The sequence below is a fragment of the Vulpes vulpes genome, chromosome X, assembly GCF_048418805.1.
Source record: "Vulpes vulpes isolate BD-2025 chromosome X, VulVul3, whole genome shotgun sequence".
NCBI classification, from domain to species: domain Eukaryota; kingdom Metazoa; phylum Chordata; class Mammalia; order Carnivora; family Canidae; genus Vulpes; species Vulpes vulpes.
In genome coordinates, this window is record NC_132796.1 from 88,519,577 (window position 1) to 88,544,525 (window position 24,949).

General features: G+C 47.9%; 1 protein-coding gene across 13 annotated transcripts in view; it reads right to left on the reverse strand.

Moving 5' to 3' along the window:
* SEPTIN6 (septin 6) overlaps positions 1-24,949 on the reverse strand; it is a 68,438-nt gene that overhangs the window by 21,109 nt on the left and 22,380 nt on the right. For all 13 annotated transcript variants that reach the window (XM_072744170.1, XM_072744166.1, XM_072744168.1 and 10 more), the window contains 3 exons: positions 20,982-21,177; positions 7,130-7,316; positions 4,275-4,436 (listed from right to left, as the gene is read on the reverse strand). In XM_072744170.1, coding sequence (XP_072600271.1) covers positions 4,275-4,436; positions 7,130-7,316; positions 20,982-21,177 — 545 coding nt within the window. The remainder of the gene's footprint in view (positions 1-4,274; positions 4,437-7,129; positions 7,317-20,981; positions 21,178-24,949) is intronic.

The following is a 24,949-nucleotide window of genomic DNA, read 5'->3' on the forward strand; positions in this document are numbered from 1 at the left end:
GCCACGTAACACAAAAGAGCCAGAGGGCGACCATGGCAGAGGGCTAGACCGAGGGAGGAGGTGAGAAAGAGAACCTTCTGGCGCATCCCTGGCTCTCAGCTGAAAGTGATGGAGGAGGGCGTGTGAAGTGGGTGGGGACTTCTCTGGGCTAAAGAGGAAAGGAAGGAAAAAAAAATCTGAGAATAAAGGCACTAAAGAAAACACACACACACACACATCAGTTTTTTATTCCCTTGAGCCTGTTATATTTATCCCCGCAAGACATTGTTAGTTAGGATGACAGGGTCACTTGCTTCCTCTCTTCCTTATAGCACTGTCAATCTGTCTGTCCCCACACTAAGGCACAGCCCCCGCCACAGCAGCTTCAGGGCTCCTGAGACCTCCCCCAGCACACTCTTGGCAACTGGCATCAATGTCTGTTTCGAGAAGCATATGCCAGGGTAATTTTTCTGAGTGCTCCCAGGCAGATCTCACTGGCTTCTCATGACAACTATACCGTTATCAAACACCCCACTTGTGATTAGGGGGAAACGACTCGCCCAGGTCTGTAACTCCTGTGCCCAAATCTTCCCAGGGAGCAGTTAAGCCACCATGCTTTTGCTGCCAGCCTCTCCTAGCTACCCGCAGCAGCCTGCACCCTGCCTCCTGGCTAAACAGCATCTGCTGGAAGTCACCTAACCATGCAGGGTAGGAAATCACGGAGCCAGGCTTTGGCCCTCTTTCTGCTGCTCTTCAGAGACTGGTGGCTTTGACAACCAGGAGAGAGTCGAGCAGAGCAAGGAGACGGTAAACCATCCAACCGACCACATTCCCAGGGGTGACACTTTGTTTGTGTGGGCCCAGGGAGGAGACTCTGCTGGCTGCAGGGACTGAAACATGGGCAGATGTGCCTCCAGATGTCAGACGTCCTGTCTCTGAAAATTCCAACAGATACTCTCAAGCCTCCTCTTGGAAGCCTGTTTTCAGATTCACTACCTTTCCAGTATTGTGTCTACCTTAAATTCTTCTCCATAGGGCAGCCCGGGGGGCCCAGCAATTTAGCGCCGCCTTCGGCCCAGGGTGTGATCCTGGAGACCCGGGATCGAGTCCCACATCGGGCTCCCTGCAAGGAGCCTGCTTCTCCCTCTGCCTGTGTCTCTGCCTCTCTGTGTGTGTGTCTCTCATGAATAAATAAAATCTTAAAAAAGATTCCTCTCCATATATTTTAAAGTGTTTGATGATCCAATTGGCACGAATTATTCTATTCCAGTTCCAGTACATCCTTTAGAGTTGGGAAGCTGGATGACTGTTCTCCTGGCCCTGGTGAAATAGAGACTGTTGGGACCATTTATTCCTTGTCTGAGAATAACCTGATCAGGAGTGGCTTCCTCCCAGTGAGGACACGATTTCCCAGGCATGCTGCTGCTTATGCCCATCCCCATTTCAGGCTCCTGCTGCCGACTGAGCAAGAGCACTGCTCAATCCTCTCTCGAGTCGACCTCGGGTGATTCCCGCAAAAGTACATGCAAACATTGGAAATGGCACTGCTGCCTTGGACAAGGGACAAGCTTATGGCTGTGGGTCTCCCTGTGATCCACGTGCTCTCACTGGGCTTCTATGCTTTTGGGGGAGCCAAACCCAAGACCTCACAGATGGCCAACCAACCGAGCCAAGTCAAGTAACTGGGCCTATGCCCTGGCCCCTGGCCATGGTTTGAGCCAATCAAAGAACATCATTCAATTTGAACAACATAGCAATTTTTAGCATTAAAGTCTACAGCCTTGAAAGTTAGCAGAGCATGGGTTGAAGAAGCACGCAACAAGACCTCTCACTTCCTTCTCTCACTGACCCCCAATCTGAAGCCATTTTTCAGACCCACCTACAGGCCGAGGGGGAGGCTGCGACCTCATTACTCTTATTTCCCACCATGCAAATCCCTAGTGGGGAGGGGTGGCATGCCTGTACGCTCTTCTCCACTTAGGCAAGAGGCTTCTTCCACTTCTAAATCCAGTCCCCATGATGATTGGCTGGGGTGGCTGAAGCTGTGGGGCTGGAATCAAATCCAGAATTGAAAGGCCAGTACCCATTCCTCCTACCACCCGCACCCGGGATATTGATGATGCAGCTTCGTACACCACAGCTTGTCCAAAGACCTTGGGGACTTTCGACACAGTTGTTCTAGTAGCAGACAGGCTTAGTCATCCCACATATGTATGTTAGAGCAGCGACTCCCCACCCTTTCCCCATCACAAGAGATAACACGTGGCATTGACATGCATGCCCCTTCCCACGGACATGCCCAATTCCAGGCACACTCTTCCCCACTCAAAAAAGCACAGTGGGATGTCAAGGAATGAGTGCTGAGTGATGTTATTATGGGGATAATCCTAAATCCACTCAAATTTAGTTTTTCTTTTTAAAAAAGATTTCATTTATTTATTTGAGAAAGAGATAGAGCAAGTGTGTGCACATAGTGAGAGGGAGAAGCAGACCCCTCAGTGATCAGGGAGCCCAACACGGGGCTCAGTCCCAGGACCCCCAGGACCCCCGGATCATGACCTGAGCAGATACTTCACTGACTGAGCCACCCAGGCACCCCTCAAATTTAGTTTTTCAAAGTGAAACACTGGCATACTTTGGACTGTTATAAGAAATGACCCAGAACTTCTTCACAGCCAAAACAGCGTGGTTGAGAACCACTGCTTCACAGCACAAGAAGTTTCCAACCCTGAGGCTGGGCCTACCTACCCTAAGTTCAATCAGGAGGGCACAGCTGGGTGCAGAACAGAGCCCAAAATAACTGTCATTCCCAATACACAATGTAGTGAACTGTCGTTTGGGGTGATGTCTTGAGATCGCTGACAACCCTTTCCCCTATTTATTTGTAGCAAATCAAATCACCAGTCCAAAAGCTACCTGGTGACATAGGGCACCCAAGTTTGAAGGTATCTACTAGGGCCTGATGCTCTGAAGTGACTAAGTGCTTCCAGACATCAGTGCCAGTGACACCAGAAGACGCTTCCCTCGAGGTTCCCCTTTTTCTGCAGGCTAGGCACCCTTTCAGGTTTCCTCATCACAACAGAGCCTGGTTCCCATAGAAGTGCCCAGACTGCTTGAGAGGAGAAGTGTTCATCTTTCTGTTCCCCCTTTTCATGCTCATGATGGGTCAGAGAGGATAGGACTCCACCCATACCAATCCACGCATCCTTACTCATAGGCCACAGGAGTCAAAAGATGATGAGGGACTCCTAATAATGAACATATCTCAGGTTGTACCGATGGGCGGACAGGCCGGTCAAGACAAGGACTTGCTGCCCCGCTGCTCATTTGTTGGCCAAATTCTAAGAGGTAGCAACTGATAGCATAATGATAACTCAGGGGTGGTGGCGGCAGCAGGAAAGTTTTCTAAAAATGGCTTTTATTGCAAAGCTTTCCTGAGTCTGGTTATGCCCAGGCATTATGTCATTAGGAAAAACTGATGCCTCTCAACAGAGGGAAAAAAAAAAGTCTGTTCCCAAAGCAGAAGCTTTCTGAAAGCTATTAGCTGTCTCCTTGAAATCACAACATTGAAGATTTCACAGCAACAGCATCAACATGTTGTAAAGAAGCATGAGGAGATGTTTGACTGCCCGCCTTGCTCATTACTCATTCCTCTAGTTGGGGGGGTTAGCAGGAGAGGAGAGGAAAGATGGCAAGTCAGGGTGGTTTTTTTTTTTTTTGGATTCATTCATACTTAATAAAGCAAAGCATAACCCTGAAACTTAAAAATTACATTTCTCTGGTCGTGAGAAAAATTGGAGGCTATATGTCATTACCCCTTTCCCGGGGGTTGAGAGCTCGATTATCTGAGTACATATTATCCTGGAAGTCTCGGAAGCCAGCCAGCTTTTTCGCTGTGATTATCATGGCACTGTTTTGGTCAGAGAGGAGGACCGGTTGCCTTTCTGGCAGTCCCCACGGGGGGTGGGGGGTGCTGGCTTAGACTGAAGCAGCATCAAAGAGTAAAGTGGAAGGAGAGGTCTGAATCTCCAGCTCTGGACTCTTCCTCAGGTTGGCCTTTCCCTCCCTCGGTCTCTGGCTATTAATCTCTGCCTCTCTGAGGCTTTGAAGCCGTCACCGCTAAGGGAGAAGAGCTGTTCTGGTTCTGGATTCTTTCTCACAAACCCGAGATTTAGATGATCGAGAGTCGACCGCGCTAAAATGGACTGTGATGCTCAGTGGCTTGTTTGTAAAATAATGACAATAGAAATAAGCAGCAAATGGTCAGAAAGATGAACCCCTGTGCTCCCACTCACGTTCATGGTTCCGTTGATCTCTGCCACGGACTCATCATCTGTAGGAAATTGGTAGATCTGGACCCCATTGCTGACAAGTTCGCTGGTGATTTTGATTTTGAACTTTGTTAGCTCACTCTTAGAGATGGCATCTGATTTGGCAATGATAGGGATGATGTTCACCTAGGGAAGGGAGAAGCAAAGCAGGATCATTGTTGGTAATCTGCAACCCATAGCAGCGTGACAGAGGACTTCTACCAGGTGCCAGAAGAACAGCTCGACCCAATGGTCCAGAACTGGCCACCTCCGTCGCCAAAGAACAATATGACAAATGACAATGGGTGCTGCTTACTAAGCGCTGAGTACTGAACTAAGTGCTTTGACATGGATTAACACAGTGAGTCCTGACAACAACCCTCTCACTTTACCGATGAGAAACTGAGGCACAGAGAGGCTAAGTAACTTGTCCAAGGCCACAGAGCAGGTAAATAGCAGAACTGGGATCCAGATCCAAGTTTAGCCTTATTTCTAAATCCACAGTCTTAGCCAGCTCAGCTCCAAATTGATGAGCTGTGTGATATTTTCCTTATCAAGATCACCACTTGGGTGATTCCAAAGCAGAAAGATGACAATTGGGGATCTGTGGTTGACAAGGAGGGGAGGTGGCCACTCCTTGTAAAAAGTAAATTGTCCCAACCTATCCAGTGCAGGCGAGCCCCAGGGTTTTAGGGACCCATCCCCATGGGCCATGGCAGGGAAGGGAGGCAAGGCAGAGCTCCGTGCAGATGCTCACCTGGCAGCAAACATGCGAACCAACCCAGCTGGATGAAGATGACCTTCTCAGTTACCAGTGTGATCCGAGACTTAATGCAAAAAGAGGTATACTGCCTGAATTTCATGATTAATTTCTGCATAAAGCAAGCAGGTTTATGTGCCCAATATCAGACAGCAGGACTAAGGCCTAATGCCACCCCAAAGTTCAATCCACCTGAACCCTGCTCCTTGAAATTACTCCAAGGAGAGACAAGGCTTTTGCTGAGGGAAGGTGAAATGCACATGCATTTGTGAGCCAGAGCACACCTAAGCTCAGATGCCCAGGGAGAACATGGGTGTCCCCGCCAGCAGACTCCGGCGGGGCAGCATGGCTAGTGCTTGGGCCCCAGAAGGAGCTCTACACTTGGAACCTGAAATTGCCTGCTTTACGCTTTTGCCTTCGGAGTACCCATAAAGGCTGCCACCAGTTTCACATGCTAGGTCAAAGAAAGATTGGACCCTATAGGCACCCTCCTTGAAGTCTTTGCAGGAGGATGGTGGGTCAAAGCCCTTGCCAAAGTAGAACAGCAGGCAGAGCCAATCCGCCCTGTCACTTTCCACCATGTCCCCATCGACACTACAAGCATATGCCAAAGGCTGCTTAACTTCAACCGACCCACACCCCAGGTCACCAGCGCATGGCTCTCTGCTGCCCTATACAGGACATGCAGGGCATAGCGACATTTCCAGAGCAGCCCCCTTACTGGTGGGTGGGGAGCTCATTGCTGTAAAAAAAAAAAAAAAGAAAAAAGAAAAAAGAAAAAAATCACTCCTATTTTGATTTAAGCTCAATATCGGTTTTTATCACGTATATGCTACTACATAATGCCTATCAGTTAGAAATGTCAGAAAATAAAATGCCTTGGAGTCAGAGAGAGCCAGGTCCAAATCACAGACCGATTACAAGTTGTGTGACCTGGAGCGAGCTACTTCATTCTCCGTGCCTCACTCTTCTCATGAGGAAATGGGAACAACAGTATCCACCACACTGGATAATACTGGAAGGATGAAATAAAGTAATGCATACTAAGTACTCATCCCAGGGCCAGGCACATATGAAATGCTAGTGCAAAATGTATTTGGCTTTTGAAAGAATCCTGTGTCAATTCTTCTGTACAGCCAACAATCCTTTCACATGGAGAATCCTCATCTGATTTCTACTTGGCATGGCACTTACATTTTTCAGTTCCTTTTAGAGCAGGACATGACTGATTCCCACAGCCATCTTTCTCAGGAATGGAGGCCATAGAACTTGGTTCCATGGATCTGAGTTCGAATCTAGCCTCTACCTGGAGCTAGCTATATGACAACAGGCAGGTCCCTGCACCTAATAGAGCCTCCGTTTCCCCTTCCATGAGTGGGGAATAATGATAATGCTTGCCTTACTGGCTTGTGAGAATTCAAGGAGATACTCCAGGGGGTACGTGCACAGTAGTGCTTGAGGATTTAACAAATGTTAGCTGCTGTTACTAAAATTATAATTGATAATAAAAACAATAACTTTCCAAGTCCAGTTTGCATGCCTGATTCTTGTCCAGGCCAGTTAATCCTGGGGCAAAGGAAAAACATCTTTCCATCCCCAAAGGCTGAGCCCCTAAACCTAAACAGCCACCTTGCTCGCAGTCACCCTTGACACCCCTAGATGGATCAGGGCAGAAAGACAGCTCAGGGCAAACCCATGCCATCATGCAGGGAAGACAGATCACAAAGCACACCACACAGGTGCTGGATCAATACCACCATCTTGGGACGCCTGGGTGGCTCAGTGGTTGAGCGTCTGCCTTCGGCTCAGGGCCTATCCCAGAGTCCTGGGATCCAGTCCTGCATTGGGCTCCCCATGGGGAACCTGCTTCTCCTTCTGTCTCTGCTTCTCTCTGTGTGTCTCTTATGACTAAATAAATATTTTTTTAAAATACCACCATCTTTCTGGAGGGACAGGGAATGAAGGAGAGGATGAGGCCACGAATTGTCTCCTGGAACCCAGCACATACGTGGCAAGAGAGATCAGTAAGAGTGATTCCGGTGTGCCCGGCCTCCCGCCGGCCCTCGCCCCTGCTGCGCACCTTACTATCCAGCTTCTTCATAGTCACCAGGTCCAGAGACTTCAGGGAATGGCCCGTGGGGGCGATGAAGTACAAGCAGGCGTGGATTCGGGAGTCGTGGTAGGTGTGCAGTACCCTGCGGATCTTCAGCTCCTCCTGCAGGTAGGCTTCGAACTGGGCGTCGATGAATTCTACGATGGGCTTGTAGCTGGGGGTGGGATGCGGGGCAGGGAGGGGGAGAGCAAGGAAATGGCCTGACCGCTTCCAAACCCCCCGGGTTTGGAGTCAGTCCCTTTCCGAAGTTTAAAATGCCCTTGGTAACCTGACTTTCCCCTCCAGCTGGGTTCCTCCATCTCCCTTCGAAGGGCCGCACACCCACAGTTGCTGCCAGTGGGCAGGAGACGTTGGCTCTGGAATACTCACATCTCCCCTCTCATCCCAATCATGCCCTCCCAGACCTCGAGGTCATGGAATGTCCACCTCCTCTTCCATACAGCCTTCCCCACTTCTGCCAGAAATCCCTACTGTGACCCCAGAGCATAAAAAATAATAATTATGCTATTGGATCGCTTCCTCTGGCTTTACCAGGATTGCTGTTCCCTCAGATAGACTGCATTCCTCTGAGGGGCAGAGACCATGGAGGGCACTTGTCTACCCTGTGTGGGGCCCCAATGCCACGTAGAACCCACTGGTAGCGTCTTTGCGTGGACTGGTTCCACGTCTGTGCTTCATGAGTCTCACCCCAGTGCCTAGCGTGGGGGCCGGCTACGCAGTGGTGGCCAGGACATCTCCTTGACCCAATGCTGGGGCATCTAGTCAGAATGCTCCGGGTGCTGCTCTGTCTTGCTGGGTTTTACGGCACTGCCCACATAGCTTCCCTAAGATCCACATATTTTTCTGGTTCTCATTTCCCCCAAGAGTGTGACTTTAAAATCTAAGCATGTGGACAACATTTGGTAGAGTCTTCCCACCCCAACCCCCACTCCCTACCACCCCCAGCTCACTGAGTCTCCAGGCCAGGTCCCCTTTAGGACCCAGATTCTTGCCAGGGCGTCTTAAACAAGAGCCAGTCCTCCACTCCTCCCTGTCCTGGGAAGCTTCTCTCTTCTCTCTCTGGCCATTCCTGCCACCCCTGCAGCTTCCTTCTGCTCTAACTAGGTCAGCTGGGCTTCAGCTCGGCCTCTCCCCCTCTGCCCGCTGCCTTGCTGTCCAGGGCTTCCTCCCTTCAAGCCAGAGGAGGTTTGTTATCCAACCCTGGGGCAGTGAGCTTGCAGCTACCACTGCCAGATGGAAACACCATCAAAGGGAGCTGGGCCCAGCCAAGTCTTCCCACCTGCAGCAGCCCCCAACCTGAGCCTTTTTTGAAAGATCCCCGTAGTCGAGAAGGGAAAATAGCTTTAAAAAAAAAGAATCACCAAATTCTAGATTCTGAGAGCTACAGACAGAGGAGAGATCCAGGTGCAAGTTATCTCTGGAGCCCCAGAGAAGAATCTAAAAATAAAATCCTTTTTTGCTTCTTTTGATCTCTCTGAGCCAAACATCATTCTGAAGGGTAACAGCATCCAAGAAACTCTTGGTTGTAGAGATCCTTAGAAGGTTCCTGAAGAATTAGGAGCAAGGCTGGGGGATGCATCCCTTAGACTTATCTAATTAATTTTCAGATGATTGGCTCATTTAAACTATCTAATCATGGCACTGCTTCTTTTTTTTCCTCCATTACATAGCTTCTTTTACTTCTTTTTTTTTTTTTTTTTTTTTTTGGTCTGCAAAAGGAACCAAAGGAGGGGGAAAAAAGGGTGCATTCTGAGCTTTTTCTCACCGTCCCTGCCACCTCCACCCCGGCCCACCCCGGCCCACCCCAGTCTCTGGTGATACTGGGCCTATCTTTCTACTGCTGCCAGGCTCTTAGAGGTCTCGGAAAAGGTGCCTGGATCAGACCAGCCAAACCAGCCAATCAACCCACAGCATTTGGTTTAGACTAATCATAATGGCTGATTCATCACTGTCTTACTCATCTGTGTATCATTGGTGTCCAGTGTGGTCATCTGGAATATAGTATGGTCTCCACCCCACTCTGTTGTGGTCTGGAATACAGTATGGTTTCTGCCTCCAGTCCATTATAAACCTTACTCCCATAGGCAGGCTTCTGCACAAATGTTTCCTTCTCCTAGGTGACACCTGATTCTCCTTCTCCGTCAAAGACCTACCTTCCTTCATAGACCTTCTCAGCTGGAAATTTCTACATCTCTCACACCCAAGTTCCATGGAGGGGTGGGGAGGGCAGCTCCCTTCTAGCTCATTACTCCCCAGCCTCCTACAATCTCTTCCATCTGCTACAAAACCCAGCCCCAAGGAGCACCTGGGTGGCTCAGTCCATCAAGCATCTGACTCTTGGTTTCTGCTCAGGTCGTGATTCAGGGTCATGAGATTGAGCCCCGCTGTGGGCTCCTCACTCAGCGGGGAGTCTGCTTGAGATTTTCCCTCGGGATGCCTGGGTGACTCAGTGGTTGAGCATCTGCCTTCAGCTCAGGTCATGATCCCGGGGCCCTGGGATCGAGTCCCACGTTGGACTCCCTGCAGGGAGTCTGCTTCTCCCTCTGCCTATGTCTCTGCCTCTCATGAATAAATAAATAAATAAATAATCTTTTTTAAAAAAGTGATTCTCCCTCTCCCTCTGCCGCAACCCCCACTGGCGTGCATGCGCTCTTTCTTTCCAAAACAGTCTTTTAAAAAAAAAAAAAAAACAGCTTCAACATGATCCACCCCTCCTCATCACTACTGTTTGGCTTTCATGTTTTAGGGCAGGAGCTCTTAACCAGGACTCCAGACTTCCAAGGGAAGAAGACTTCCAATGGAAAGAATTCATAGGATCCACAAAGTTGGATAGGAAAAAAAAATCTTCATTAAGCACTCTCAGTGGTTCCTTCAGGTACAAACATGGGTAACAATCTAGTAATTTTAAGCAGTACCTGTGATTTCACAGTCAATAGAAATCACTGATATTTTTGCTTCCAATCACAAGTTGTTGCAAATATCTCAAAATAGCAGTTATACTTACACAACTTCTAAATTATGATAGTTATTAGAGCTGCACACATAGGTATTATTTCAGGAACTAATAAAGAAGGACATGGATTACTAAATAACAATTTGAAAATATTTTGGGAACTGTATTTTAGTATAAGTGGCATGTTTTAAGCATTTAAAATCTAAGAATGAGGTCCATAGGCCTCACTAGATTGCTAAAGAGGCCAAAAGCACAAAACAATTTCTGGTCTGGACACTATTTCTTATTCCTTTCAATAACAGGGATAAAAAGTGACGGTGCAGGGGGACGCCTGGGTGGCTCAGCAGTTGGGTGTCTGCCTTTGGCTCAGGGCGTGATCCCAGGGTCCAGGATCGAGTCCCACATTGGGCTCCCTGCATGGAGCCTACTTCTGCGTCTGCCTGTGTCTCTCCCCCTCTGTGTGTGTGTCTCTCATGAATAAATAAAATCTTTTTTTAAAAAGTGACTGGGAAGGCTTCCCAGACAATGTGATCTTTGAGCTGCACGGATGGGAATAAGAGAGCCATGGGCGAATTTGAGAGAAGAGCATTCCAGAGAGGAATAACAAAGGTAATGGTCCAGAGGCAGAAAAGAGCTTGAGGAGATTTGCCATAAAAAGAAGGCAAGGGGGGCACCTGGATGGCTCAGTGGTTGAGCGTCTGCCTTTGGCTCAGGTTGTGATCCCGGGGTCCTGGAATCGAGTCCTACATCAGGCTTCTCCCTTTGCCTGTGTCTCTGCCTCTCTCTCTGTGTCTCTCATGAATAAATAAATAAAATCTCAAAAAGAAGAAAGAAAGAAAGAAAGAAAGAAAGAAAGAAAGAAAGAAAGAAAGAAAGAAGGGTGCCTGAGTGGCTGAGGGGGTTAAGCATCTGCCTTTGGCTCAGGTCATGATCCCAAGGTCCTGAGATTGAGCATCACATTGGGCTCTCTGCTCAGCGGGGGTCTGCTCCCTCTCCCTCTGCCCCCTCGCCCTGCCCCTGCTCTCTCTGGCTCTCAAATTACCAAAAAAAAAACCTTTAATATTAAAAAAAAAAGAAAGAAGGCAAGGGAGCTGGGAGCTAGTGCAGGAAGGAAGAACAATGAAGTACTCACAATTGCCAAAAGATGAAAACAACCCAATGGCCATCAACTGATGACTGGCTAAACAAAAGTTGGGAGATCCATACAATGGAATATTATTCAATCTCTAAAAGGAAGACAAGTCTGATGCATGCTGCCCCGGGGGTGAACCTTGAAAACACCTTTCAAGTGAAAGAAATCAGACACAAAAGGTCGAATGTTGTATGATTCCACTTACATGAGGTGCCTACAATAGTCAGAGTCATCAAGAAAGAAAATAGAATCGTGGTTACCATGGAATGAGCGGAGAGAATGGGGAGTTAGCGTTTAATGTTTCCTTTTGGGGTGATGAGAATGCTTGGAACTAGGTGGCTGCACAGCCTTTTGAATGTATTAAGTGCCACTGAATTGTTCACTTTAAAATAGTTAATTGTATATTGTGGGAATTTCTCCTTATTAAAAACAAGAACAGGGGCACCTGGGTGGCTCAGTTGGTTAAGAGTCCGACTCTGGATCTCAGCTCAGGTCTTTTTTTTTTTTTTAAGGTTTTATTTATTTATTCATGAGAGACACAGGCAGAGGGAGACGCAGGCTCCCTATGGGGAGCCTGATGCGGGACTGGATCCTAGGACCCCGGGATCACGCCCTGACCTGAAGGCAGATGCTCAACCACTGAGCCACCCAGGCGTCCCTCAGCTCAGGTCTTGATCTCAGAGTCATGGGTTCAAGCCCCATGTTGGGCTCCATGCTGGGTGTGGAGTCTACTTAAAAAAAAAAAAAAAGGAAAAAAACCCAAGAATAGTAAAAGATGAAGCAAACGAGGTAGCAGGGGACAGATCACATAGGGTTTATGGGCAGGATATAGTAAGGGGTTTTTACTGTGAACAGGGTCTTCTGTTCCATAATGTTCTCTAGTTAGTTATTGTTGCTTGATAAGAAGTCCTTGGTTTTCTTCATGTCTGCCTATTTTGAAACCGGCTACCTAACCGAACTGTTATTCATTAGAATTGTTTTCCAGGTGATTGATTACCTCGGGTTGCTTAAACAGTCCTATTATAGAAAAATGATGATTTTACCTCTTGGTGAGCACTTTTCAATTGTCATCTTTCTAGACGCTGTTGACCAGTTCCTTCTTGAAACACTGCCCTCTGACTTCATTGCCACCATTATCTCCTACCTCTAGAACTCTTCTTTCTCACTCACTTCAAATCTTGGCTTGTCTCAAAGGTTCCATCCTGGACCATCTTTCGCTGTCATTCCACATATTGCACACGCCTATCCCTGGGTGGTCTCCCTCATTCCAGTGGCTGCAGCTGTCACTGCCTCCCAATCATGCTTCCTAGACACCTCAGGGTCATCCCGGTCCCTCCCTCTCCCATGTGCCAGTCCTCTGGGCAGACACAGCCATCAGAGCCCCCCAACTCCTGCTAGAAACTCACAAAGCCCAGTCACAGACACTGTGCTTGAGCATAACCATCTCAGGCAGTGACACCAAGGTAGCACCAGGTCAGATCTGCAGGAACAAAGCCAAAAATGATGACAGCTAATTTAGTCTATCACCCACCCTGCAGTCACCTCTTCTTTCCTCCGCGGGAATCCTGAGTCTGCTCTGTCCTCCACCGACTCTCCCCCTGGAGCTCTCCTGCTTCACATGCTCTTGCACTGTGATCTCTGAAACCACCACCCCCAGAACCCTGATAAACGCAACTTGCCTACTTCTTTGCCCTAAAAGGAAATCTAATCCCCTCTGTCCTACCCCCAGGATACCACCACCCTGAAGACCTCATTACGTGGCAGCCCTCTCCAGAGGAGGCTGCTCATTCTCCCACGACCTGAGTGCCTTGGGGTCAGCGGGGTGGGCATTCGTGTAGCTTCCCAGTGCCACTTCCAGACTGTTCCTCCACTACCTCAGTGTAAAACCTTTTCTTCATCTGAGACGTAATCCATCCTCTCCTGGTGGCACCTGACCCACAGTCTCTCTCCACATCCTGGGTAACGGCCATGTGCTTGTAGACAACCCATCGACCTTCAGCCTCTCTTCCCTGATTGTCTGAACTCCACACCGTTTGGGCTCCCTCTACTGCAGCCGCCTACACACCTCACCATGAGCCAGACCAGCTTCCCCCCTCTCTCTAACTTCTCGCTCTCTGGCCACAGCCTCACATCTTTCCAACACTCTTACATCCTGGATCCTCCCAAACTTGATCTTTCACCTCATGGAATCCTCAGGTACCTTGACCTCTTTATTGTCTCACAGGTGATCAGCCCCTTGCTGGCCTCATCTCCTTCTCAGCCCTGGCTGAACCCTTAACTGATTATCCGAACCATTTTTAGCCACACTTTCATCTCCACGATACCCCTGCCATCCACCCTACTGGCCCAGCAAACTGCTGCGATGAATCAATTTCAGGATCCGTCCTCCACTCCTACACCGAGGCTGCTCAAATTAGCTAGAGGCCATCACCAAAGTCTTGGCACCCAAAGTCATGGCCTCCAGCCTCAGAGAGAACAACAAGACAATGCCATTACTTGACCTTGATTGGCTGCATTTCCCATCACCTTCATTGGGCATTCCAAACTTTCACTACTTTCCTCAAGCTCTAAAACCTACTCGTGACATCTTCATTCTCACAAGATGGTCTTACCTCCTATGTTACCAACAAAATTTGGGCCATCAGCCTCACAGCAGCTAGATTTCCTGCCTCACTCCCTCTCCTCTAAAACTGAATCAGCCCTTCCCGACTGCCTTCTAGTCTCAGAGGACAAAGGGCCCCTCATAGGGTGCAAGGCCCATTGTCCTTCGTGCACTAGCTCTCATTCCTTTTAGGCTCTTTGAGAATCTTGCTTCATCTATTAGCTCCTAGCCAGCTCCTCGCCCTCTCCTCAACCTATAAACATGCTTAAGTCTTCCTGCATCTCAAAAGAAAGATCTTTCCTCAACCCAACCCCCTCAACTACCCATTTCTTCCCAACTACTGCCCTGTCTTTTCCTCCCTTAGCAATCGAGTTTGTCTTCTGCATCTACCACAGGGCTTAGCATACAACAGAAGTTCAATAAATGTGTAATGGGTAAGTGGGGATTTTTTTTTTTTTTTGGAAAGAACATCTACTCATTCATTCCTCAACACATTGTAGACTGTTTTCTACCCTCGGCATCCTAGTTAACACATTCAATGGACACGTTTGGTCTTGAAAGATAAAAACTTAGAGGGTTTTTTCTTTATTTTCCCCACCACATTGGGGACAATTAGGTACTGAATACCCATGGTATACCAGTTGGCTAACTTGCTCGCATCTTAGAAGATTTCAAGACTTAGCTCAGCCATTCCTGAGCACCTCCTCTCCACCTCACCCCCCCCCCCCACTGGGCTGTGCCGCTTGCCATTCTCATCCTCCATATGCCTTTGTTACTGTACTTACTACACTATGTAGAATTTGTATGCTACGTATTACCCCCTTCCACTAAACTACAAGTTCCTTATTTCTTAGTATTCCTGGCACCTGTACCTGACACACAGTTGACATTTAGTATAATGTTATCAACTGTACTATATCCCCCAAGTCAATTGGGTTACTAAGTGTGGTGGACTCTTTCTCTTCTATCTACCTCCTCCTCGTCTCTGCCCTTGAAGCTTCTTATCCTGTTCAAGCTGTCTTCAGCTCAGTCTCAAAAACATGGCCTGGCTGGCTCAGTCGGAAGAGCGTGCTACTCTTGATTTCGGGGTCATGAGTTCGAGCCCCACACTGGGTGTAGAGATTACTACAAAAAATAAATAAACTTAAAAAAGAAAAAAAAAGTCACCCCTGACCTCTTTGCCTCCCTCTAGACACTGCCTTATCTCTTTTTTCCAGTTCAGGAAATCTTTTTAAATGAGCGGTCTACACCCACTTTATCTGCTTCCTTTTTAAAAATTTCATTCTTTTAAAAAAGTTTATTCTTAATTATGTGACTGATACATGTACTTATGCTCCCCTCCTCAGAGGTAACTACTATTTTCAGTTTGTTGGTTCACCTTGCAGATCTTTTTCTATGCATTTATGTGGGGGGTACTGTTTGATGTTTCATTAGGAATGGTGGATTAAAAAAAAAAGGAATGGTGGATTTATACAATTGGCACCATGATCTTTGTATATTCTGCAACCTCTATTTTCACTTGATAACACATCCACGTGAGTGTACACAGATCTACTGCATTCTTTTAAATTGCCAAATGTATGCCATAGTACAGCTGTACCATAGCTCATTTAGTTGCCCTACTGATGGAAATTTAAGCTGTTTAAAGATTTTTTTATTCCATATCCAATGCTGCAGTGAACATCCTTTCTGTAAGTTTTTCATGAACATGTGCAATTGTTTCTCTAGGCTGTATACCTAAAAGTGCAACTGCTGGATCATAAGGTATTCACATTTGAAGTTTTAATAGGTCCCACCGAATTTGCACTCTAAAACATCTGTATCAATTTATATTCCCAGCAACATGAATGAAGTGAGCTGTGTTAACGGCCATTTATATTTTTATCTCTTATTTTTCAAATCTGATGGATAAAAAATATTTCATTGTTTTATTTTGCACTTCCCTAATCACTGGTGACATTGGATGAGTGGCAGTTCATATGTTAATTGGCGAATTATATTTCCCCTTCTGTCAATTACCTGTTTATTTCGCATTGAATTGTAGAAGTTCTTTTTACATTTTAGAAAAATCCTTTCTCTATGATATAGGTTGCAAATATCTTCACCCTATTCCTAGTTTGTTTTTACTTTTGTTTATAGTCTTTCAATATGCAAAGGGTTTTTTTTATCTTAATAAGTTTAAATCTGTCAATCTTTTCTTATATGGCTTTGGGATTTTGTGTCACGATCAGAAAAGCCTTCTCTACCCCTAAAGCTATAAAAACATTCTCCTATATTTTCTCCTTATATTTTTAGAATTTGTTTTTAACCCATCTGGAATCTATTTTTGTGACTAGTGTTTGTGTGGGAGGGTCTCATTTTATTTTTTCTCCTAATGGATTGCCTATTTTCCCAGCACATTTTCTTGAATAGTCCATTCTTTCCTTGCTCACTTACATATGGCAAATTCCCATATAAACGGGAATTTGATCTTGGTCTCACTTTACTTATTGCTCTTTTTGCTATTCTGATGCCTTTACTAACTTATCTTCCATTCACTCATGGCAATTTAGCTTCCACCCACAACTTCCCTAGAATTATTATTCCTTAGTGTATTAATGACTTGCATGTTGCCAAACCCAAAGGATATTTTTCAGTTCCATTTGTCATTCCCCCCAGTAAGCTACATGGTATAACTCTCTCTCCATTCTTCTACCAAAGAAAGTCATAATCATAACAATATCTTCTATTTATTACTTTGTGCCAGGCACTGCTTCTTTAAGATTTGATTTATTTATTTGAGAGAGAGAGAAAACGAGTGGAGGGGAGGGGCAGAGGTAGAGGGAGCAGACTCCCCGTAAAGCAGGGAGTCTGATGAGGGGCTTGATCCCAAGACCAGGGGATCATGACCTGAATCGAAGGCAGATGCTTAACCAACTGAGCCACCCAGGTGCCACTGTGCCCAGCACTGTTGAAGCCTTTAATATGCCAAACATGTCAAGTATGCCACACGTGACCCTCTAGGGTAGATATTAGTATTATGGTCATCCCCACTTTACAGGTGAGAAAACTGAGCCACAGAGAATTTAAGGGTCTTATAGTGTAAACTTTGAGAGTTGGTCTTTGTTTTTTGCCATGCAAATGCCTGATTTAAGATTTATCGCTGAGGTATCCACTTCAAAGACAACTGACTATCTGGAATAAATACACTGCCAGCTACCTAAAGGTTAAGAGTCAGCCCTCCCTCCACAAACCACCCCCCACAGGGCTCCTTTGTTTTAGAAATCTTCATTGATTTCCATTAAGTGACCATTTGGGCCACTTGTTTTTTCTCTTCTGCTGCCTTAAATTCTCGCTCTTGTGTTTTAAATTCACCCCCCCAGGGGATTCCCGGGTGGCTCAGTGGTTTAGCGCAGTGCCTTCGGCATGATCCTGGAGTCCCCACACCGAGTCCCTGGATCAAGTCCCCGGATCAAGTCCCCAGATCGAGTCCCACATTGGGCTCCCTGCATGGAGCCTGCTTCTCCCTCTGCTTGTGTCTCTGCCTCTCTCTGTGTGTGTGTCTCTCATGAATAAGTAAATAAAATCTTAAAAAAATAAATAAATTCACCCACCCAGAGCAAGCCCACCAAATCCTAGCCCTAAATCCTCCATCTCAATAAAAGCAGAACCCCAGACCCATGCCCTCTCTCTCTCTACCCTGTGACCTCACCATGTGGTCCCAGGTGTGCCCTGTGCTTTCCCGGACCTGTGAATAATAAAACTTTTTGGTACCCTGATGGTTATTGTTGACCGCATCTCGCAAGAACCACAAGGGCCAGACCAGCCACAACACTAGTTACCAAGAGGCTGAGAGAGGCACAAAACACTGGTCCAGGGATCCCTGGGTGGCGCAGCGGTTTGGCGCCTGCCTTTGGCCCAGGGCGCGATCCTGGAGACCCCGGATCCAATCCCACATCAGGCTCCCGGTGCATGGAGCCTGCTTCTCCCTCTGCCTATGTCTCTGCCTCTCTCTCTCTCTGTGACTATCATAAATAAATTAAAAAAATTAAAAAAAAAAAACAACAACACTGGTCCAACATCACCGGGCTAGGTGGCAATGGGATTTGAACCCAGGTCAGTCTGAGACTGAAGCCTAAGTTCCTAAGCATGCCTCTTTCCAGCCTGCCCTGGGTCTCCCTCTTGAGTTTCTTTTGCTCCCGCATCTTTGAAATAGTGGCTTCCCCTAGAAAATGGCTTTCATCACTCCTTTTCTTAGTTGACCATGAACCCTGGGGAAAGTATCGCATTCTGGTGCTCTGCTTCCATGCAGCTGCACTGACAGATCTATGCCCAAATGATCCTGCCAGTACGAGAAAACACTGCTTTTTATTACAAATCCCTGGAGCTTGCTCCATCCCTGCTCTCAGGCCCAATTTCTGAGAGGCTTTTCATTTCTACTTATTCGAGTTTGTATTATTTGATTTTGTATTAATATGCATCATGTTTATAATCAGGAAAAACAATAAGGATATTACAAATGTAATGGAAGTAGATTAGCCTCTAAGGGGCCAGATCAGTTCGGTCCTCCCAAACCGTCATTACCAAAGCGGTTTCCAATGTCGCATATGTCAAATGTATGTTTCCAGAATTGTGAGAAATCTAATTGAAAAGATCCTGAGCAGTCCGTGGCTGAGATGACCCCAAATATCCATCCCCTTTCCCCAGGGTCCAATTTATTCTCAACCAAACAAAATTAGCATAATAAGCAAGGCTATAAAAAGCAGAGGTGTCCGTCTAGAATTTCAAATGAAAAACAAAATTCAGTTCAATTATTAAGAAGCTAAATATATTTATTCATTATAAGGAAATGAGTTCGGCTGTTGGAGCTTCAAGGGAGAGAAACAGGAGAATTTGGGATCCAGTTTAGCTAGGAAGCCAGAGAATCCTCAAAGGAGGAGCAGACACTGCTCAAAATGTTGAATGGCCTTTTCTGAGATGGGCACGTGTAATAACCATGTGACGTCTAGTTAAATGCAGATGGTGCCTGAACCCCCTCCCTGACCCCAGCCCTCAACACATTCCCTCCTCTGAGCCGCTCCCCCCACTCCCACTCCATTCTCAAGCCACCCCCACCTGCCTGCAGTCCGTCCTCCCTCTGCATATTCCTGCTCAGTCTCTTTCCAGGATTTCATTTCCTCCATCTGCTGACTTAACATCCTAAACTTTCTGTCTTTAGCCCAGTGTTCACCACGCTCCACTCTGATCCCTGGGTGATGTTACATGCGTCTGCGGTTGGAACATAGCACCTGTACCTTGATCATCCAAATCCGTATTTCCAGGGCAGGCCTGCTGCCGATCTCTAACCCGGTATATCCAGCTGCCCACCACGAAAGGTCATCAGGTGTCTCTGTAGTCCGCAGACAGCTCAACCTCAACAGGTCTAAAACACAGCTGAGTCTTTTAGAACCTGGCTCTCTCAAACATTATATGGTCTCATTCATTTGGGGAATATAAATAATAGTGAAAGGGAATAGAAGGGAAGGGAGAAGAAATGGGTGGGAAGTATCAGAAAGGGAGACAGAACATGGAAGGCTCCTAACTCTGGGAAGCGAACGGGGTGGAAGGAAGGGGTGGTGGAAGGGGAGGAGGGCAGGGGGTGGGGGTGAATGGGTGACAGGCACTGAGGGGGGCATTTGACGGGATGAGCACTGGGGGTTATTCTGTATGTTGGCAAATTGAACACCAATAAAAAAATAAATTTATTATTAAAAAAAAAAGAACCTGGCTCTCTGATATTAATTCTCCTCCTGAATGCCGCCACCATTTGTCCACCCTCCAAAGCCAGATATCTGGGCCTCACTCTAGATTCTTCTTTTACCTTCACAATCCCACGCCAAGTCTCTGTGGAGTCCCATTGATTCCATCTACTCAGTGTTTACCAAATCTGCCTCCTCCTCTTTCCTACCTTGCACCTGTGTTACGGCTGGCCTGCATTTAATTGGTCCAATAGTCTCCTAATTAGTCTTCCTGCTCTCCATCCCCTTCCAAAGAAACTTCAAGGCCAGACTATCTCATTCTTTTTTTTTTTTTTATTTGAGAGAGGGCAGAAGCCATGGAAGTAGCAGAGGGAGAGGGAGAAGCAGGCTCTCCGCTGAGCAGGGAGCCTGATGTGGGGCTTGATCCCAGGACCCCGGGATCATGACCTGAGCCAAAGGCAGAAGCCTAACTGACTAAGCCCCCAGGCGCCGAGACTCTCATTCCACTTCAGAAAACCTCTCAATGGCTCCATGTCTGACATTCTAGAAATTCCCCCATGATCTGACCCCTGCTTCCCTCTTCAGGCTCATCTCCCCCTCCTTTGCTCTAGCTCACGCCAAGCACCAGCCCAGGGGCAGACACAGGTACTGTGGGACCTTAAGCTCATTCAATTAGAAGGGCCCTCCAAAAGACAACAACATTATGACTAAAAATTAGTTACCGGACCTTGGAAGGGCCCATTCAAGTGAGGGCCCTACTTAGCTTCATCAGTTCCACAGCAAATCTGCCTTTGAGCTAGCCAAACAGAGCAAGCGCCAGATCCCTGGAATATGCCATAACGTTCCACACTTCTTTGCCTTTGTACAAGCATTCCCCCCCCCCCCACCTGGACTTCCCTTCCCTCCCCTTTGTGTGGCAAAAAAGTTCTTCCTTCAAGGGCCAGCTGCAGAGGCACTTCCTCTGTGAAGGCCTCCCTGAGCTCCCCATATGGAACTGACTGTTCCCTCCTTCATGTTCTCATGGTGACTTGTCCTTTACCTCTTCGTACCCTGTCCTTTCCAAAGCGTATCACACTTGATGGAACTTATTTGTTCAAGACTGGTCTTTCCTGTGAGCACCTCAAAGGCAGAGACAAAGTTATTCCTTTTTAGCTTAACAGGGTATGGCTGCACCTGGCACAAGGCAGGAATTCAATACGTGTCTGCCAAATGGAATGGAGACCTCACCTGTGTATATTGGAAAGACACCTTTCTTTTGTCAAAGTGTGTGAGGTAAACAGGGACCCTGGGTGAAGGCGGAGCTTGGGAGGTGTCTGTGGCCTGCACGGGCCATTTTGGGAAGAGGTCGCAGGATTCCATGGTGAGCTCCTCCCTGTGGCCTCCCACCAGCCTCTACACCCCATCACCCTTCTTACCTGTCCTCCTTGTTGATCTGGTCCCCAAAGCCCACCGTGCTAACAATTGTGAGCTTTAGGCCTACGTTGCTCTCTTGGAGGTCGTAAGTATTGGACCGGAGCTGGACACCTGGCTGTGTGTGGGTGGCTGGCTCCCCCTCAAACTTGGTGTTAAACAGGGTGTCCATGAGGGTAGATTTGCCCAAACCTGTCTCTCCTGAAAAGCAAAAGGATAAATTATGGTCCATTCACACAACCACCACGCAGCCAGCCCACATCATGTTTTGGATGTGTATTCACAGACATGGGGATGTGTACACAATAACACACATAAAACTGCTCTCAGTTAAGTGAAAGAGACTGAAAGGAAGTGCATCAACGTGGCAGCAGCATCTCCGGAGAATGTGACCGGGGTGATTTTTCTTTTAGTCTCCATATTTTTGTATTGTTTGAAGGTTGAGGACAGCTAGGTGGCTCAGTGGTTGAGCGTCTGCCTTCGGCTCAGGTCATGATCACAGGGTCCTGGGATGGAGTCCTGCATTGGGCTTCCCGCAGGAAGCCTGCTTCTCCCTCTGCCTGTGTCTTTGCCTCTGTGTGTCTCTCATGAATAAATAAATAGAATCTATAATAATAATAATAATAATATGAAGGTTGAGGATGCACTGCTTTTGTGGTCAGAAAAAGAAACTATGTTGCAGGCAGCGATGGAGAGGTAGCAGTTATGCCTGGGAAGTCTGAAAGGACATACAATATACTCTAACCAAGGGAGCTATCCCTGGGTGGTGGGGGTTATGTACAGCTTTCATTTCTCTCTGCAAGCTTTTGTGTATTTTCCAAGTTTTATATGTGGAACATACTTAGCTTTTGTAATAAAAATTAAAGGGCTATTTTTGATTTTAAAAGAAAGGGGCAGCGGTCCCTTGTCAAATAAATATCCTCTCCTTTTCATCACCACCTCACCTCCCCGCCAGGCCCAGACTGTGCTCAGCAGATGCCCGGAAGTGTATCCCAGTGGGGAGGCCATTTTTAGCTAATGGGGAGGGAAGTTAGCAGGCCACAAATTCTTCTTCTCCTTAAATTTCAAACAAACCAGTCATTTGTTTGTTTAACTAACAGGCTGCGGGATACTAATAAATTAAACCACTGGAATTTCAAGTCTTGACTTTCACACCAGGGAGACGGAGGGGTGGGGGGGAGCCTGTCGAGACCGGTGAAGGTTTTTGGAGGTCATTCCTGGGAGACCTGAGGGATGTCAAGCCACTGCCAGGAGCCAAGGGGTCTTCAGGGAATGAAGATGTTGGAGAAAAATTGGTGGCTTGGGAGTTGGGCAGGAACGTGACCCAAGGCTACAAGCTAGGCTGGGTACCCACAAAGGCTTATCATCTCCATGGATCCAGACCATATTAGGACTTCCACCACCACCACCCCACCCCTGCAAGCAATTCAGGAATGCCAGGAATAAAAGATTCAGTAGCTAATCACCCTGGATTGCCTTTTGAATATCTAGACCACCCTGCTATTCTGCTATCCTGACCCCAGGCTCCCCTATCCCCTCCCAACCCTGGGGAGGTCAGCGTTGCCTTGTCTCCGCATTAGGGAGTGGGTTAGCACTGGGCAAATCCTGGCCTAGCAAACCTCCCCCGCTTGTGGTGGGCAGCACAGATCATCGGCAAGGTGGTCCAGAGGCTGGCGTTAGAGCCACACAAAACGTGTGAATACAAATGGCCCACCTCCCCTCCACCCTCTGGGTGTGTCTAGCTTTGCATCTTGCATGCCTTTTATCCTGAATAATGAGCTATGAATAGAGGAGGTGCTTTTTAAAATATCTGTCTCCGATGAGAGCTTTCTGAGTGCATAGAGATTGGTGAGAGAGAGAACAAGAAGAACATTCAACTCAGCCTGGCTCCCCAGCCCCCCAGCCCAACTTCATAGCCAGGTCTGACTAACGTGGTGGATTGCCAGGGTGCGGGGGAAATGGTCCCTCACCCTGGACCATGTTTCCATGGTAAGATCATGTTTCCAGCCAAGGTCTGCTAGACCTATTAGCAGCAAAGATTCTCCCAGAAGAGGCCCCTTTTCCCTCCCTAAAGGAACAGGAAGTATTTGGGTCTCAAGAAAAATTTGGTGAGGTGGGGCCTTTGCAATGGGAGGTGACAGACTTGGCCAAGCAAGAGAATGTATCACCCTCCCCACCCCGCCCGAGGTGGGGGTGCAGCTCCTTTGCACAGGGGACCAGCACCTCTGAGGTGGGAACACTGGGGCAACTCCCTCACCCCTAACTCACCTGCCCTCTGGACATGGAGGTTCAAGCTCCATTTGAGCCCATCTTTGCGGGTGCCTGATGAACTTTCCATGTCCATCCCCACCTCCACCCACTTCTGCTCTGGGAGCTCCTTGCTGAATGCCCCACAGCTCCTAGACTAGTAGGCCCTGTCTCCCTAGCACCCAGAGCTGGCTTCCTGGCTCTTGATCCCAAGGATTCTCTGAGAGTGGGGGATGGGGCATCTTCCTGTACTCCTCAGAGGGCCTAGGCCTGGCGCACCCAGAGGCCTCTGGAGCAGACTACAGAGTGCAGGCTGCTCTGTTTGCACAGCTGGAGGGATGGAGGCCGGCCAGGCAGGGCAGGGCAGGGCAGCCGGGAGGAGCGGCAGGGCAAATGACCACCCGAGTGCCTGCCAACACAAAAAGGCTGTGGAAATCAGATGCCCAGTGATGAGGGGAAGAAAAGAACCCACAGGTGTCCAGGGGATTGTGATGAATGCGACATGAAGAGAGAGCAGGCAATCAAGCGAGCTGATGCCATGGCTATGGAGGGCAACCCGTCCCACTTTTCCATCCGTGTGGAGCCTACGGGCTGCAGGGGGTCTCTCCTAATGGCTGGCACAGACCCAGCCTGAGCCTAGGATGCTGGCCCATCCCAAGCTGCCCTGGACCCAGCACAGAGGGGGAGCAGGTCGGCAGACTCCACACCCCTCCCACCCCTGCAGGAAGGTGGGGCCTTGGCAGATTCCAGCAGGAAACCTGGGGCATCCCCAGGGGCCAATTTCTCTCTCCTCTTCCCTCCTCAACAGACAGCAGGGTTTCTTAACCCTTTTAAGGTCATCACCACAGGCCAAGAGGATTCCATCTTGCTTTGCTTAATGGAGACCATATGCTGGAAACACCCGGGTTTTTTTTTTTAAAGAATTTCCATTTAAAACGTGTAATGTGAAATATGCTTTTTCAAACTACACTCCCTGGGATAATCCAACATTGACCTCTCTCCTCGGCCTTTTTCCTCATCTGCTGCTAATATCCACATCCTCTGGCACCCTGTGTAATTAAGTCCTTGCGCCAAAGGAAATGCAGAGGCCCAGCCAGGTGATCACCGGGGGCCCGGCCAGATGCCGTTCCCCCCTCTGGGCCACAGTCTCTTGTCCCAGAAAATGAACAGGTTGGACTAATAAAAATAGCACTTACCATGTGCCAGGCACAGCTGTTATACATATATTTTCTTATCTGCCCCCCCCCCACAAAGAGCCTAGGAGGTAGACATTACTCGTCAGTCCTTTGTCCACAGAAGGGTTAGCCACGCCGCTTCCCAGCTGTGCGAATTGGCCGCACTCCCCAGGCCCTCCACACCTTCCTTCCTCATCTGTAAAATGTGGTAAATGGCAGAGCAGGTCCTGAACAGAGTCAGGCTGGCGCCGGAGCCCATACTTCTAACCAGTAAATATGCCCTGGAGCGTCCCACAGGCAAGCTACGTCTGTTCATTGGTTCATTGGGTCCTACGACAACTGTCCACTGGATCTCTAGTAGGAGCTACACAGAGTGTTAGGGACCAAAGATACAAGGGTGAACAGGACCACCACGATCCCTGTCCACAGGGAGCTCACAGTCCCCTGAAGCTAAGATCTCAGCCAGCTCTGATGTTGGAATAAACCAAGAGAGACATCTCCCGAGGTCAACAAGGAGGTGTTCAAAGGGAAACTCTCCGGGAATTCCAGGG